Here is a 16,469-nt window from a genome sequence, read left to right as displayed (position 1 = left end):
TCTGCCCATTCTGCTAGCCTTTCTATGTCCTGTTGCAGTTGATTAGTATCATCATCACAGTTTGCCACACCCCCAAGTTTGGTGTCATTGGCAAATTTAGAAATTCTACTCTGTATTCCAATATCCAGGTCATTTATTTATATATATATATATATCAAAAAAAGCAGTGGCCCCAGCACTGACCTTTGGGGAACACCACTGTCGACCATCCTCCAGTCTGAAAAACAGCCATTTATCACAACTCACTGTTTTCTGGAGGGGAAGAAGGTTTTTTTCAATTTCACCTAAAAAATTGATTCAGTATGGCTAATGATGATCCTCCCTTCCAACTAACCTAGATCACTTCAATCTTTTTTTCCCATGGTTAGCTGTCTCTTCCAAGTGCTGCGACCATTCAGTATAGTTGCGAAATGCACCTTCAAACAAAGAGAAAGTTAAATGTTCATTAAGATTTGTGTTTGGGGAGTGAGAAAGGCTTGGGATACACAACAGTGAGCTGTCTGACAGTTTCAGCATTTAATTAACAAGAAGGATGAAATCTCTCCCCAGTGGCTCAGTAAGTAGATGCACTGATTTTTATGGAACTGAGGCATGTCTTCACCTCCACCGTGTGCTGCAATCAGTTTCATTCATACAAAAATCTGTCAAACCAATGATGTTAACTATGATGTGAGGCCCTTCTTAAGGCAGGCTGTGTAACTGAGGTCATGGTTCTCTGCTCCATTGTTGTGATTACTTTCATTTTTAATGATTGTACAATAGATTTATAATTTTGTACACACTTAGAAGGAGAAAGGGTGTTTGTGCAATAAATAATATGTAGGAGAAATGGGGTTTGCCTTAATTAAAAATATTTTGTTTCTACATTGACTATGAGGATGACACGTGAAACTGTTATTCTCTTTCCAGATGCACTAGCTGTTGTCAGTGAAGTGATGCTACAAGAAGTGTTTGATGAGCAATGTACACAGCTTCTTTCTCTCTATGTTCTACATAAATATCTACATAGTAAGCCAGAACTGAAGGTAAAAAAATACGTAGATTTTCTCAATAGTGTCATTGTTATGAAACACACATCCTAGCTCTGGTTCAGTAGTTGACTTATGGTGACAAGTTGCAAAGGAATTTATTTTCTCCCTGAGAAGCCGATTTGAATTCCGCATGTGTCTGCACTTTCATTAGTTAACCATATTTTGGCTGACATGTGAAGGAGCATTAAACCTTCAGTATATCTTCAGTATTTATGCATTTAAGGGGAAGATAATGCATTCAAGGGGAAGTAAGAGAAGCATATGAGGGAGAAAAGAATAGAAGGTTATATATTTTTTTATTCGTTCATGGGATGTGGGCATCGCTGACAAGGCAACACCATCAACTGCGAGGGATTATGGAGTGTCCTCCTCCAATTCGGCTGCCCTCAAAAGTTTGTCACCATCCTCCACCTGCTTCACGACGACATGCAAGCCGTGATCCCGACCAACGGATCCACCACAGACCCAATTCACGTACTGACCGAGGTCAAGCAAGTCTGTGTCATCGCACCAACGCTCTTCTCGATCTTCCTGGCTGCAATGCTCCATCTCACCCTCCGTAAGCTCCCCGCTGGAGTGGAGCTAATCTACAGAACAAATGGGAAACTGTTCAACCTCCGTCGCCTCCAGTCCAAATCCAAGGTCTTCCCATCCTCTGTCATTGAATTACAGTATACTCTGAGGTCGAACTCCAAACCATCGTCAACATCTTCACCGAAGCATACGCGAGCATGGGCCTTACACTAAACATCCATAAGACAAAAGTCCTCTACCAACCTTCTCCCACCATACAGTACTGCTCCCCGATTATCAAAATCCATGACGAGGCCTTGGACAACGTGGACCACTTTCCATACCTCGGGAGCCTACTGTCAACAAGGGCAGACGTCGATGACGAAGTCCAACACCACCTTCAGTGTGCCAGTGCAGCCTTCGGTCCCCTGAGGAAGAGAGTGTTTGAAGACCAGGACCTCAAACCCAGCACCAAACTCATGGTCTACAGAGCAGCAGTGATACCTGCCCTCCTGTATGGCTCAGAGACATGGACCATGTACAGCAGGCACCTCAAAGCACTGGAGAGGTACCACCAATGCTGCCTCTGCAAGATTCTGCAAATCCATTGGCAGGAAAAGCACACCAACATCAGTGTTCTCGTTCAGGCCAACATCCCCAGCATCGAAGCTTTGACCACGCTCGATCAGCTCCAATGGACGGGCCACATCGTCCGCATGCCCATACGAGACTCTCAAAACAAGTGCTCTACTCGGAGCTCCGACACGGCGAGAGAGCCCCAGGTGGGCAGAGGAAACGCTTCAAGGACACCCTCAAAGCCTCCTTAGAAAAAGTGCAACATCCCCACCGACACCCGGGAATCCCTGGCCCAAGACCGCACAAAGTGGAGGAGAAGCATCCAGGAAGGCGCCGAACACCTCAAGTCTCTTCGCCGGGAGCAAGCGGAAGCCAAGCGCAAAGAGCGGAAGGAGCGCATGTCAACCCAAGCACCCCACCCACCCGCCCCTTCAACCACCGTCTGCCCCACCTGTGACAGAGACGGTAGGTCCCGCATTGGACTCATCAGTCACCTGAGAACTCATTTTTAGTGTGGAAGCAAGTCATCCTCGGTTCCGAGGGACTGCCTAAGAAGAGGAGAAGATTTATTTCCCATCCCTAATTGCCTTTGAGTGGCTTGCTGAGCCATTCAGAGGGCTGTTAAGAGTCAACCACATTGCTGTGGGTCTGGAGCCACATATAGGCCAGACCACGTAACGGTGGCAGATTTCCTTCCCTAAAAGACATTAGTGAACCAGATGGGTTTTTACGACAATCCGGCAGTTTCATGGTCACCATATTACTGATACTAGCTTTTTATTCCAGATTTATTTAATTAACTGAATTTACTCCAGCTGCCGTGGAACTCTTCCCTCCAGAATGTTAGTCCAGGCCTCTGGATTACTAGTCAAGGTTAGATGAAGAGGGTTGGGAGGAGGCTCGTGTGGAGCGTAAACAGTGGCATGGATCGGTTGGGCCGAATGGCCTGTTTCTGTGCTGTACATTCTGTGTCATTCTATGTCTTTTTCTTCTGTTCAGGCCAATGGCAGATGATTGCAGTTACAAGAGAACAAAAGGGCAGTTGGGGGATGGTGATCGGAATCTTACAATTATATGAAACTCCAGCTTGGAGTAAATTGTTTGGAGTAAATTGTTTGCTGATTCCTAATGCACTGAATGCAAGCCTGAAGTCATTGTCATTGTCTCAATGTGTGTAAGTTTGAATATGCAAAAATTTCCATAAAAGGAAATTGTGATCTTAGCAACTATTCTATAGATGATTCTCACATGCGTATCCAAACCCTGCACCCAGGCAGCTTGGTTGTTACCAATAGCTATATATTCCTAAACGTGAGTTATAGATAAAACTCTTGGTTGATCGAGTTTAAAAATACTAGCCTGCAACCTTGACGGTTAAAGTTACCAAGTTTCTATGCATTTTGCGTGATGCTCTAATATAAACTTACATGACAATCCCACTTATTGGTTCTAATTTTTGCATTTATGGTGCTGAAATAGCACAGCGATCCTCTAAGGATTACTAGGCGGATTACTCCAGGACTACTTATGCTGTGAAAGTAAGTGTTAAGTACCACAATCAAAATTAAAATCTCTTTTTTAAAATTCTTTTCACGAAACCATGATTGTACTTTTTATCTTGTGTATATACAGATTAATCCTGACTAATTTATAAGATCTCAGTGGCAATCATGTGGAACATTAAAGCTCTCTCTAACGTGTGATGGATTTTTATTGCTTTCTTTCACTTATGGATCAATTATAATATTGCATTTGATACTTCAGATGTAAAATGCATCATCACTACAGCAGATATGTTACCTGAAATCTGACATATTTTAGAACAAAAGAGCTCAGAGGTTGAACAAAAATGATAATTTTTGAACCTGCACTTTAAGTTGTTCTGCGGGGCAAGTCTAATAACAGGCTTTGATTTCTATCAAAATCATAGCTGATTAAGATATATAGGCCTACCTAATCAATGGTCTTGTGGCATATCAGAGTAGCAATTCATCATTTTATGACCTTGTATGTATCTTGTATGTATGAGACAATCTAATGAAAACTTTGCAGCAGATCTAAACAAAAGCTGATTTGAAAGTTTTTTTTCCCCTCTTCCTCCATCCCATTTCTATTTGTTCATTTTCCATTCTCTGAACCCCTGCAGTCCAGCCTATTGTTGCCTGTCCAGCCGTCATCTGTGGAAGTTGCATTAGTAAACTGGCTGTGAAGTGGTGTTTTCTAATCGGGAGTCCATCACTCTAGTATTGTCAACTATTAGGCTGCCTTCAACATAACGCATTTCCCAAGAACAAAGTGTTTTGCATAATGGTTTAATATTTAATGTGTCCAAGTTTTTATTTAGGAAAATGTACATCGAGTGATATTAGAAATGCTTAAAAAAGAGAGCATATTAAATCCATACCTAAAAAATTCTCTTTGGTACCTTGCAAGTGTTCTGTTTTATCTTAACATAAAAATGAGTTTTATAGCATAAATGGTGAGGTTAGGCAGCCTCCACTCATTCAGGCCCGATACAGAGACTGGACCTTCCATGCCAGACTCTTTGCTGTGTGCAGTATTACTGAGGAATCTGTGTGAGACAGTGGTCCAATTGGAGTGCAGAATTGCAGCTCGTTGCACTGTCTTAGTTCTGTTTTGTAAACCGAGGTTAGATTTGTGTTTTTCTCCTCTCCTGAAGGTGCTGACTCTTGCGTGGTTCACCAGGCATTGCTGATCCTCCATTACCTTGCAGCTGTGGCCATTTTTACCATGTAGGCCTAAACAACAACAACTTGTATTTATATAGTGCCTTTAATGTAGTAAAACGTCCCAAGGCGCTTCACAGGAGTATTAAAAGACAAAAAATGTTTTTGACACCGAGCACATAAGGAGAAATTAGGGCAGGTGACCAAAAGCTTTGTCAAAGAGGTAGGTTTTAAGGAGCATCTTAAAGGAGGAAAGAGAGGTAGCGAGGCGGAGAGGTTTAGGAAGGGAATTCCAGAGCTTAGGGCCTAGGCAACAGAAGGCACGGCCACCAATGGTTGAGCGATTATAATCAGGGATTCTCAAGAGGGCAGAACTAGAGGAGTGCAGATATCTCGGGGGGGGGGGGGCGCGGTTATGGGGCTGAAGGAAATTACAGAGATAGGGAGGGGCGGGGCCATGGAGGGATTTGAAATCAAGGTGTTTCTTAACCGGGAGCCAATGTAGGTCAGCGAGCACAGGGGTGATGGGTGAATGGGACATGTTTAGGACATGGGCAGCCAAGTTTTGGTTAACCTCAAGTTTCCGTAGGGTAGAATGTGGGAGGTCAGCCAGGAGAGTGCTGGAATAGTCAAGTCTAGAGGTCTAAAGGCATGGATGAGGGTTTCAGCAGCGGATGAGCTGAGGCAAGGGCGGAGACAGGTGATGTTACGGAGGTGGAAATAGGCGGTCTTAGTTATGCTGCGGAAAGGTGGTCGGAAGCTCATTTCAGGGTCATATATGACACCAAGATTGCGAACATTGTGTTTCAGCCTCAGACAGATGTTAGGGAAAGGGATGGAATCAGTGGCTAGGGAACGTTGGGTGTTGGCAGGTTATTCAACATGGAGGGCATCACAGCCGAGCCTGATTCTGTCCTCGCATGACATTCACACATGCACATTTTCCAGGGGGGAGGAAAACCAAAACAAAGGTGTGGATAAAAAATATAAGTAAAAATGTAATAGGGGCCGAGGTTATGATCTGAAATTGTTGAACTCGATATTGAGTTTTGGTTTTGGTTTTCCCCCCCCCTTTCCTTTTTTTCTCTCTCCCGCATGGCAGCTGTCTCCCATTCTGCCAGCGCATTTCACACCTAATGTAGAGCCGTCTTTTGTTTCCACTAGTCCTATCACCATCTCGTCTCGTTTTGAATACCTCTTAATGTCTCTTCTCTTTTGTTCTCTCCCAGCCTGGCCTCTTAATCTATTTCATTCCCTGTGCCTCTTTAGTCTTGATAAAGGGTTTTGACCCAAAACGTTGACTCTAATTTCTCTCCACGGATGTTGCCTGGCCTGCTGAGTTTTTCCAGCATTTTCTGTTGTTATTTCGGATTTCCAGCACCTGCAGTATTTTGCTATCAAATTACTTTTTACAGTGTTTTACAACAGTTTTTAATTAGAATTAACTTTTTAAAGTTTTAAATTGATCTAAAGTGATTTCAGAACAGACAGCTCACTCACCCCTCAATGCCAAGCCTTGCTCTGATTTATAGCGTCTGTTCCCAGCTTTTCATAGCACCATGTGGTCGGCCTGCAGGGTCAGCTAATAGCTGTGCCATGAACAAAGTCTTTGCTTCGTCATTGAGCTCGCTACGTTGCAGTCAAATCAATGTGTGGTGTATTGCACCATTGCAGAAATGTCCGGGCCGTTGACAGGTGTGTGATCCCGGACAAGATGTGGTTTCAGTTGTCATCAGGTGCCAACAGCAAACTGTCTGCGAGGTTGCCTGTCTTTACATTAAAGAAAGTATATCCAATAAATGGGCAGCATGGTGGCATAGTGGTTAGCACTGTTGCCTCACAGCGCCAGGGACCCGGGTTCAAATCCGGCCTCGGGGTGACTGTCTGTGTGGAGTTTGCACATTCTCCCCGTGTTTGCGTGGGTTTTCTCCGGGTGCTCCGGTTTCCTCCCACGGTCCAAAGATGTGCGGGTTAGGTTGATTGGCCATGATAAAAAAATTGGCCCTTAGTGTTAGGGGGGGATTAAATACGTGGGGTTATGGGGTTACGGGGATAGGGCTTGGGTGGGATGGCTGTCGGTGTAGGGACCGGGTGCTAGGGTTTGGATGATCAGCCATGATCTCGTTGAATGGCGGAGCAGGCTCGAAGGGCCGAATGGCCTACTCCTGCTCCTAGTTTCTATAATTCACAGTCCATCCTGTGATTTTCAGTTCCCTACTTTGCACAGCCTATAACACATGAGGTGGCTAAGAGGAGCTTTGTGGAGTCGTTTCCCACCTAATGCCCATTAGAATTTCAGTCAGAGGCTACTAACGAGATGTACAAAGATCTCAGTCCATTTCTTTTGTTTTGAATCAGTTTATCTGGTATTTCACTTTTTAGTTTCTTGCTGCATCTTTCTGCTTCTGTGTATAATTTTGTAGGTAAATTTGACTATTTTGGCCTTGTAGGTTAGTCTGATGTTGTATTTACTAACTTTTGCATAGACAGAATATGGTGAGCATCCCACGTGTTTTGTGGAGCAAATACCATAATTAAGAGGTAATTGTTAGCCTATAGCTTGCTATCTCACTCTCAGGTTTCGGTTCAAAGGAGACTCACCTTGTGGAAACTAACTTTTTGCTGTGAGCAGAAATTAAGGGTGCTGGAAGAAAGACAAAATCACAAAAATCAAATCTGAAATATTTTTAGGTCTTGGTTAGTGGTTAACTGATAGATTTCTAACTGTAAAGCCAGCTCAAATGTAAAGATTTTTATCTATTACACTTATTTTCTGTATAATCTGCTTTTTTCCAGTCACAAGATGAGCGGAATCTGGGTGCAGTTTTACTTTTGGTCGGGCTGAAGCAGAACAACACGGTTGGCTTTAGCTCTCAGCTTCTGGGCTTTGCATTGCTTGGTATGTTTCCTGCAGCTGTTTACTTTAATATATCTAATGTACCATCTTACATGAGAAATATATAATATACAGTATGTTCAGATTGCTTTTGACCCTAAGCAGATTTATCTATATGTATTAATTTTCTGACAATGTGGATAATCTTAACAGGAAAAGTTGAACTATCTAAAGGGATCCGTGCTGTTTGCACCAAAATGCCCCTGATCTGGACTCCAGGGTACTTGAATCGAGCTCTAAATGTAATGGAGAACACGGTGAAAGCATCAAATGGAAAAAGGCTTTGTAAAGAAGCGGTAAGAAATAACAAAATAGATAGCATTTCTTTTTCATTTGAGCTCTTAATCTGCTATATGTGGATGCTACTTTGTATTAAAATTCACTCTGCTTAAAGGCCTTGCTTGTATCAAACATAAGCATCCTGCATCTACTGCCAGTGACACTTATGGTTGGCCTTAATGGGGGCAAGTGAGATTGGATGGTGAAAGTTTGCATCACTCTCCTCTTCCATTTAGCTGGGCACTTGAGATGGGGTCTCAGCGCGGAGTAGGGAATGGCACCTTTGTCCCACTGATCCCTGCTCAGACACACTGCAGTACTGGAAAAAATACAATGTTATAATTGATTCCATTCAGAATGCCAAGACATTTAGTTTAAACATAAAATATAAAATACTTTTAAAATAGTTTGGTTTCCCTTTTAAAAGCTCTAAGTAGACTCTTGGAGACAATACACAGGTACAAATGGAAGAATGTGGCACATGTGAAGTTATTTTGTTTGTGTGCAGAAGATCTTCAGCCAGTCCCGTGTACGACATCAAAATGTCAATTATTTGCATTACGAATATTTTCAGTCCCGCAAACCATATTTCCTCTTTACCTTGGGATGGGTATGAAGGTCTGAGCCGTAAACATTCTCTGTAAGTGGAGGACGATGTCTGTTCTTCCTGCCTGACCTGAATTGCCTTGCCTCTATGCGATGATTTGGTCAGAAACTGGCACAATACTGACAAAACTCATTCGTAGAGCTGAGCACGTTTGAGTGGCAGCCAATCCGGGGACTCTCCTCTAATCGGGAGCCACTTTAATTCCTGAACCACCTGCAGTGCCATATATTTTAATGCACTTTAATGATCTTTAATCTGTGTAGCTTCTATAAACAGGAATTGAGTGAATTACGTTACATTTTTTAAAAGCTATTTTGATTATAAAACACATCTTCAGCACAGGATAGAATTTCTTCCTCTTCTACACCGTATCTGCACTGCTCAAAGTTCATTGTGCCTGAGGGTAATTGCTGAGCAGTAGCCCACATAATGCTGGCAATTGACCATCTAATTTAATTGCCAGCAACTGTCTGCTGCTGTTAACATCCTCAAATACTTCAGCCAGTTCAGAGAAGTGTTCGTAATGTCGATGTTTTGAGCACTGTATCCTATTGCCATAAAATATTAGATTTAACTATTTGAGGACATTGGTGCTTGACTTATGAAACCTCTCAACAAACAAGTAAAAAGTCAACATTAAATAAAAGTGCTGAAGGCAGCGTACTCCTACAATATCATTTGTAGTATTGTAAAGAACGTTGTTGAAATTAAATATTATGTTACCATATGCATTTGTAACAAAAGAAAATGCTGATGGATTTTACAAATGAATAATTCTTTGTGTAGCTCTGGAAAATTGTTCATAGTAGTGCAGAAATGAAAGCCCATCGAGGATTATGGCCTTGTAAGGTTCAGTTTTGAGATCTTAATTCCAGCTCCTGTGGCAAGCTAACCCAAAACATGAAATCATTCCTTTTTTAGAAATGACTTGAGCTTTTAAATTAATAAAGTGGGTGGATAAAAAGCTCTTCATTTAAACATCCCCCACACATCTTGGAAGTGAAGCCTAGCTAGATTAGTTGTAGAGAACCTTGTGCTTAGCACATAACAAAAATGTCATCCTGACATTGTAGTTATACGGTGTAGCCTGTGGCCTCTTATTGAAGTAAAAGCCCTTATCGTCCTTGATTGGCACTGGCGAGGCACTCTTGTGGACTCGCTCTGAGTGTCTGCCAAAAGTTGCTTCCCGGTTTCATTTTGGGCCAACAAACTGTCCTATTGTTTTATCTGCTGTCACCCCATTTTGAAGTGGAGTGCTTTTACTTTGTAGCCACTAATAGAACTCTAAGTTACTCTGTCTCACAAAGCAAAATTTGGAAGTGTCTACAGATATTTGTTTCCTGTGGTGTAAAGCTGCAGATAGCTAAGTGGATGGTTAAGTGCATTCTGTACCACTCACGTCTTGCAGGGAATAATGCCAAGGAGCAGAGTCAAGGGTCATTCCACTCTTTCCTTCATTTCTTTCTGAGCATCTTTCAATCGGGTTCCAAATGATAGTATTTACAAGGCTACCACATGGAGCAAACATTGCACGTTTGTTAAACAATATCACCTTCACACAAAGGGTAGTGGAAATCTGGAAATCTCTCCCTCAAAAAGCTGTTGAGGCTAGGTCAATTGAAAATTTAAAAACTGAGATTGATAGCTTTTTGTTAGGCAAGGGTATTAAGTGTTATGGAGCCAAGGTGGGTAGATGGAGTTAAGATACTGATCAGCCATGATATAATTGAATGGGGGAACTGGCTCAAGGGGCTGAATGGCCTACTCCTGTTCCTATCTGCACACAATATTGACTTTGGCAGATCAGTCCTGGCAGCTGGTGTTTGAATTGTTAGCTGGTCAGCATAAGTGGGACATAAATTTATGGGCCAGCCAACTCACAACATCACCAGCAGAATGAACTGTGATTTTGTAAAATGTGCTATTCTTGATGCCTGAAGAGTGCAGTCGAATGTTTAAGAAATTAAGGAATAATCGTTCAGTACATACAGAGAAATGGAATTAGAAGATGTGTGGAAGATGTGGCTAAAAAGCGAAAATGTGACTGGCTGCCAAGATTGTTGTTGTGAACTGAAGTAACTGGAGCGTGAGAGGCCAGAAGAGTGTCGACGTGAACTTCTGGAGTAGAGGACAAGTTGCAGGACAAAGGGGGCGATTTAGTCAATGGGGGCGCCTTGGAGGCAGGACTGCTGCTTGTCGGGTTTTAGTCCCGCCTCCATCGACTTCTGGCCAGCCCACGCTATTTTCCCTTGATTGACCTTGTTAAGCCCACCCAACGGGTTTAGCAGACCAATTAAGGGGAAGTCGGTTACAGAGAACATCAGCGTATGACGTTTCATCTGTCAAAAATTTTTGACAGATGAATTGCCATCTGACAGCCCTGTGAAGCTGTCAAACACTGACATTCTATGTTGTTTGATGAGTCCTTGTATTCAAGACTCATCAAACCTCTTTTGTGAGCAGAAATTAGATGGCTGCTGCATCGGAAAATGCAGCAGCCATCTGTCATCTCTGCCGGTGAGATGCGAGACTCCCCGCATCCCCAACTCTTGAAGCCTGCAGGAAGAAACAAAGGTAAGTAAACATTTTCTATCACTTTTCACTCACCTCACATACTTACCTCTCCACACTTGCACCCATCACTCACCTCCACAGCGCACTTTTACACCCCGCAGACCCACTGCTCGCCTCGGTAACCCTGGCGGGGTTTCCCGACGTTGGGAAGCCTGCGCCTCTGTTGGAAAAATGGAAATAATCCTCTTAACTGCCTGTTAACTACCTGTTAACAGGCAGTTAAATGGCTGTAATCCCCTTAACGCCTCCAGGAGACGGGACCCGACGCGGGTCGGCTACCCGCCTCCTGGGAAGATGGCACGGAGGCGGGTTGGGGGCGGGTTGGGGGCGGGATGGGCACCTGTCCCCAAATTCTGCCATTTTCCCGGCAGTCCCGCCTCCCCTGGGCTGGCAAAATCGCGCCCAAAGTCTCAGAAACAATGGAAGCTTTTAAATTGTCAGGCATTACAGGAGATAAATGGGAAACTGCAATTAGTCTGAGTTTACCCAGTGGACATTTCACAGGACAATGAATATTTTAGAACTTACTAACCAGGAAATCACTCATGCCTCAATGTGAATTCAGCCTCGAGGTGCCATTTGACAGGAATTTTAACTTTATTTTTCTTAAACTTAATACTTGTGTAAAGTAAGAGGAGTTTGATTCTTATGGGAGTTCAGGCTAACACTATCTACATTTTCCAGAGTGTATCCACGGGCAGCGTATTTACATTGAGTGTTGGAAAATGAGGATCTTTGTGCTCAAGCAGCAATTGGCTGCACTCCACAGTATGATAGAAGATGATGGGTTTCTGGATCCTACTCTCCAGAATGTGGTCAACCTAGAGGCTGTGCTAGACAGTTCAGGATTCGGAGCTAATGTAGAAAGAGAGAACTGGGTGACCATCCTCAAGGGTCAGCAGTGGGATGCAGGATCCACAGATGCAGGGAACCCCTCAGTTACTGGAACTCTTCAGTAGATATAGCATTGGACGAGTATGAGGTGAACAGGGACAGCGTCTGAGCATAGTGGTACTAAGCAATATTGCAGCACCGTGGAGTGAGAGACCACCTAAGGGGGGTTGAGATGCAGGTAGACTACAAGAATAGGAGAATGGTAGAAGTGGGAGATTCTATAGTTATTAAAAGTATATAAGACCTTTTTTGGTATTATGACTGGGTGTCGCAAATTATTTCCTCATCAAGGTTTTCTTTTGTTTGTGGCCAGTAAAACCCTCAATTAATTAAACCCCAATTTCCAATGGCATAAACATGTTAATCTTGCCCTCCTGTCTCATCACTTGTCCTCTTGTCTTAACAGTAATTGGGTCCCTCTTGTCATTCCACTAGCCTCTGCATCATTACGTCTTCTGCCTTCTATCACAAGATGGCACCATAAAACACATCCTAGCTTTCCCTCTCCACTTTTTGGAGACACCATTTCCCTCTGTGGTACTCTCATTGACTTTTCCATCACCTACACTCTTTCCCATGCAACTGTACCAGATGTACCACCTGTCCATTTGCTTCTTCCCACATCATTGCCAGGGGCACCAAGCACACTTTGTATATGAAGGATTTATATGTACCTGCTCCAGTCCAGTATATTGTATTCGCTGCTCACTGTGTGGTGGTCTCTATCTTATGGCAATCAAATGCAGATGCTGACAGCTTTGCTGGACATCTCCATTCTGTCTGCAAGTCTGATTCTGATCTCCAGTGCCCCTCCCATTCTCACTGACCTTTTCATCTGTGCCTTCCTGTCTCATCCCTCTCCCTCCTCTCTTACAACAATAACTAACCAGGTCCCACTTGTTGGCTCTTTCCATTCCACTAGCCTCCACATCACTAAATCATATGCAATTTCCAATGAATTGCAATGCAAACTTCAAGAACATAGGAACAGGAGTAGGCCACTCAGCCCTTCCAAACTATCCTACTATTCAATTCAATTGTAGATCTGCACCTCAACTCCATTTACCCGCCATATCTCTTGATACCCTTACCTAACAAAAATGTATCGCTCTCAGTCCTGAAAATTTCAATTCACCCAGCACTCTCAGCCATTTGGGGGGAGAGAGTTCCAGATTTGCACTACCCTTTCTGTGGAAAAAGTGCTTCCTGATTTTTCTGTATCTACCCTATCGAATCCCTTAATCATTTTAAATACCTTGATTAGATCACCCCTCAACCTCCCAAACATGAGGGAATGCAAGCCACATTTATGCAACTTGTTCTCATAATTTAACCATTTATGCTTTGTATCATTCTGGTAAATCTGCACTGTGTCACCTCCAAGGCCAATATATCCTTCCTGAGGTTTGGGGCCCAAAACTGATCGCAATATTCCAGATGGGATCTGACCAGGGCTCTATACAGCTCAGGTCAGAAGTGGGGCTGCTTGCTGATGATTGCAGTGTTCAGCTTCATTCGCAATTACTCAGATAATGAAGCAGTTCATGCCCACATACAGCAAGACCTGGACAACATCAGGCTTGGGCTGATAAATGGTAAGTAAAATTTACACCACACAAGTGCCAGACAATGACCATCTCCAACAAGAGAGAGCCTAACTACCTCCCTTTGACATTCAGTGGCATTACCATTGCTGAATCCCCCACCATCAATGTCATGGGGGTCACAATTGACAAGACCTCAACTGGACCAGCCACATAAATACTGTTGCTACTAAAGTAGGGTATTCTGTGGAATGGCTCACCTCCTGACTCCCCAAAACCTATCCAAGGCATAACTCAGGAGTGTGATGGAATACGCTCCAGTTTCCTGGATGGGTGCAGCTACAACAACATTTAAGAAGCTCAACACCATCCAGGACAATGCAGTCCACTTGATTGGCACCCTATCCACCAGCTTAAACATTCACTCCCTCCACCACCTGCGTACCATGGCTGCAGTGTGTACCATCTACAAGATGCACTGCAGCAAGTTGCCAAAGCTTCTTTAGCGACACCTCCTAAACCCACGATCTCTTCCACATCACCTCCACACACCATTCTGACTTGGAAGTATATTGCCATTCCTTCATCATTGCTGGGTCAAAATCCTGGAACTCCCTCCCTAACAGCATTGTGGGAGTATCTTCATCTCACGGACTGCAGCCATTTAAAATAAAGACTCACCACTACCTTCTCAAAGGCAACTAGGGATGGGCAATAAATGCCGGCCTTGCCAGCAACGCCCATATCCTGCGAATAAATAATTTAAAAAGTTTTGAAGCATCACTTCCTCACCTTTGTATTACCACCCCTTAAGATAAAGGCCAAAATTCCATTAGCCTTTTTGATTACTTTTTGTACCTGTCTACTAGATTTTAGTGATCCATGCACATGGACACCCCAATCCCTTTGCTCCTTCACAGTTTCTAGTCTATCATTATTGAGAAAATATTCTGATTTGTCTTTCTTGAATCCAAAGTGGAAGGCCTTGCATTTCCCCACATTGAACTCCATCTGCCGTAGATTTGCTGGCTCTTCCACCTCCGTAACATTGCCTGTCTCCGCCCTTGCCTCACCTCATCCGCTGCTGAAACCCTCATCCATGCCTTTGTTACCTCTAGACTTGACCTTTCCAACGCACTCCTGGCTGGCCTCCCACATTCCACCCTACGTAAACTTGAGGTCATCCAAAACTCAGCTGCCCATGTCCTAACTCGCACCAAGTCCCTTCGCCCGTCTCCCCTGTGCTTGCTGGCCTACATTGGCTCCTGGTTAAGCAGCGCCTCGTTTTCAGAATTCTCATCCTTGTTTTCAAATCCCTCCATAGCCTCGCCCCTTCCTATCTCTGTAACCTCCTTCAGCCCCACAACCTCCCCGAGATATCTGCGCTCCTCTAATTCTGCTCTCTTTAGCATCTCTGATTATAATCGCTCAACCTTTGGTGGCCGTGCCTTCTGTTGCCTAGGCCCTAAGCTCTGGAATTCCCTGCCTAAACCTGTCCGCCTCGCTACCTCTCTTTCCTCCTTTAAGACGCTCCTTAAAACCTACCTCTTTGACCAAGCTTTTGGTCACCTGCTCTAATTTATCCTTATGTGGCTCGATGTCAAATTTTTTGTCTTAAAATACTCCTGTGCAGCGCCTTGGGACGTTTTACTACTTTAAAGCTGCTATATAAATACAAGTTGTTGTTGACTCATCTGTCTGTGTCCCTTTGTAACTTCCTGCTCCCATCTACACAACTAGTGCAATGTCTCTTTCTCCTGGGCACTCTGCTGGCCTCTTTTCTCAATATTAGCAAATTCAGTCTTCATGATTTTCCTGCCAGCTTCTCCCATTCACATTCCACTTTGCTCCCTTCCATTTTGGAGCTGTTTTACTCAAGGTTTGTCTTGCTAATTCCTTTTTGCAGCCGGACAGAGATAACCCTTATATGTCATCCTGCACTTTTCCTCTCTTTTCAGTTTTTAAAAATCAATTTACAGGGTATTAAACTCACAACTGAAGTGGACTGTGGTAAGCCCTATGACATGGTGTACCTCAGCTTCCAAAAGACTTCTGATAAAAGTTTCACATGAAAGGCTATAAATTATACTCAAAACTGTAGGGATTCAGGGTAAACCCTATGAATGCATAAGAAACTAGTTGAAGAGTAGGAAACAATGAGTACCCTTTAGAGGAGTTATGTGAGAGTGGGGCAAAGTACTGAGTAGGGTGCCTCAAGCCTCAATACTTGGAGGACAACGGTTTCAGAAAACCAATGCAAAGTAGTTGAATTTGCAGATGATACTAAACTAGGTGGTCAGTAGAATCAAAATAATCAGCTCAGAAGATACAGAATGAGGTGGACAAGTTATGTGAGTGGGCAGAACAATGGCAAATGAAATTTAATGCAGATAAATGTTACACATAGAAAGAAAAAATAGACAATATACATATTCCATGAATGTTGTTGACATTGTTAAGGAGTCTTAGTAAATCAGGGCACTGGAGCGTAGTCCAGAACAGCAACTGCAAATGCTGACTTATTAGCTGGTGAAGTCACTGGAGATTTTTGTTCTACAGGTGGATGCCATGGCAACCATATTGGAGATGGCAGCAACTGAGACCAGTGAACCCACGGTGACAGACGAATCACAGGAAACAAAACAAGAAGCTGCACTTGATGAGGATGATGATAATGAAAAATCAAAACTTACAGACTACTTGAACAAATTTAAGGTATTTAGAAAAATGACAATGTTCTTTACATTTTGTGTACACTGAAATAGTTATGTGAATTTCTAATACAAAATATAATTCCACATCAAGCTAGATTTGTACAAAATAACATTGGGAAACTGTCCCAGGAGAGTCTGAGATTACTGTTACACT

At 43.2% G+C, this 16,469-nt stretch overlaps 1 protein-coding gene across 1 annotated transcript in view; it reads left to right on the top strand.

The window, feature by feature from the left end:
* Positions 1–16,469, top strand: part of mrps27 (mitochondrial ribosomal protein S27) — a 118,525-nt gene that overhangs the window by 92,510 nt on the left and 9,546 nt on the right. The window contains exons 8-11 of the mRNA XM_085989964.1: positions 910–1,025; positions 7,604–7,706; positions 7,857–7,999; positions 16,161–16,316. Coding sequence (XP_085846090.1) covers positions 910–1,025; positions 7,604–7,706; positions 7,857–7,999; positions 16,161–16,316 — 518 coding nt within the window. The remainder of the gene's footprint in view (positions 1–909; positions 1,026–7,603; positions 7,707–7,856; positions 8,000–16,160; positions 16,317–16,469) is intronic.

This window comes from Somniosus microcephalus, chromosome 1 (genome assembly GCF_052327205.1).
Source record: "Somniosus microcephalus isolate GS21.2 chromosome 1, FLI_Smic_1.0, whole genome shotgun sequence".
Lineage (NCBI taxonomy): Eukaryota > Metazoa > Chordata > Chondrichthyes > Squaliformes > Somniosidae > Somniosus > Somniosus microcephalus.
The sequence above is the reverse complement of the archived record's forward strand: the minus strand, read 5'-3'. Positions and strand labels throughout refer to the sequence as shown.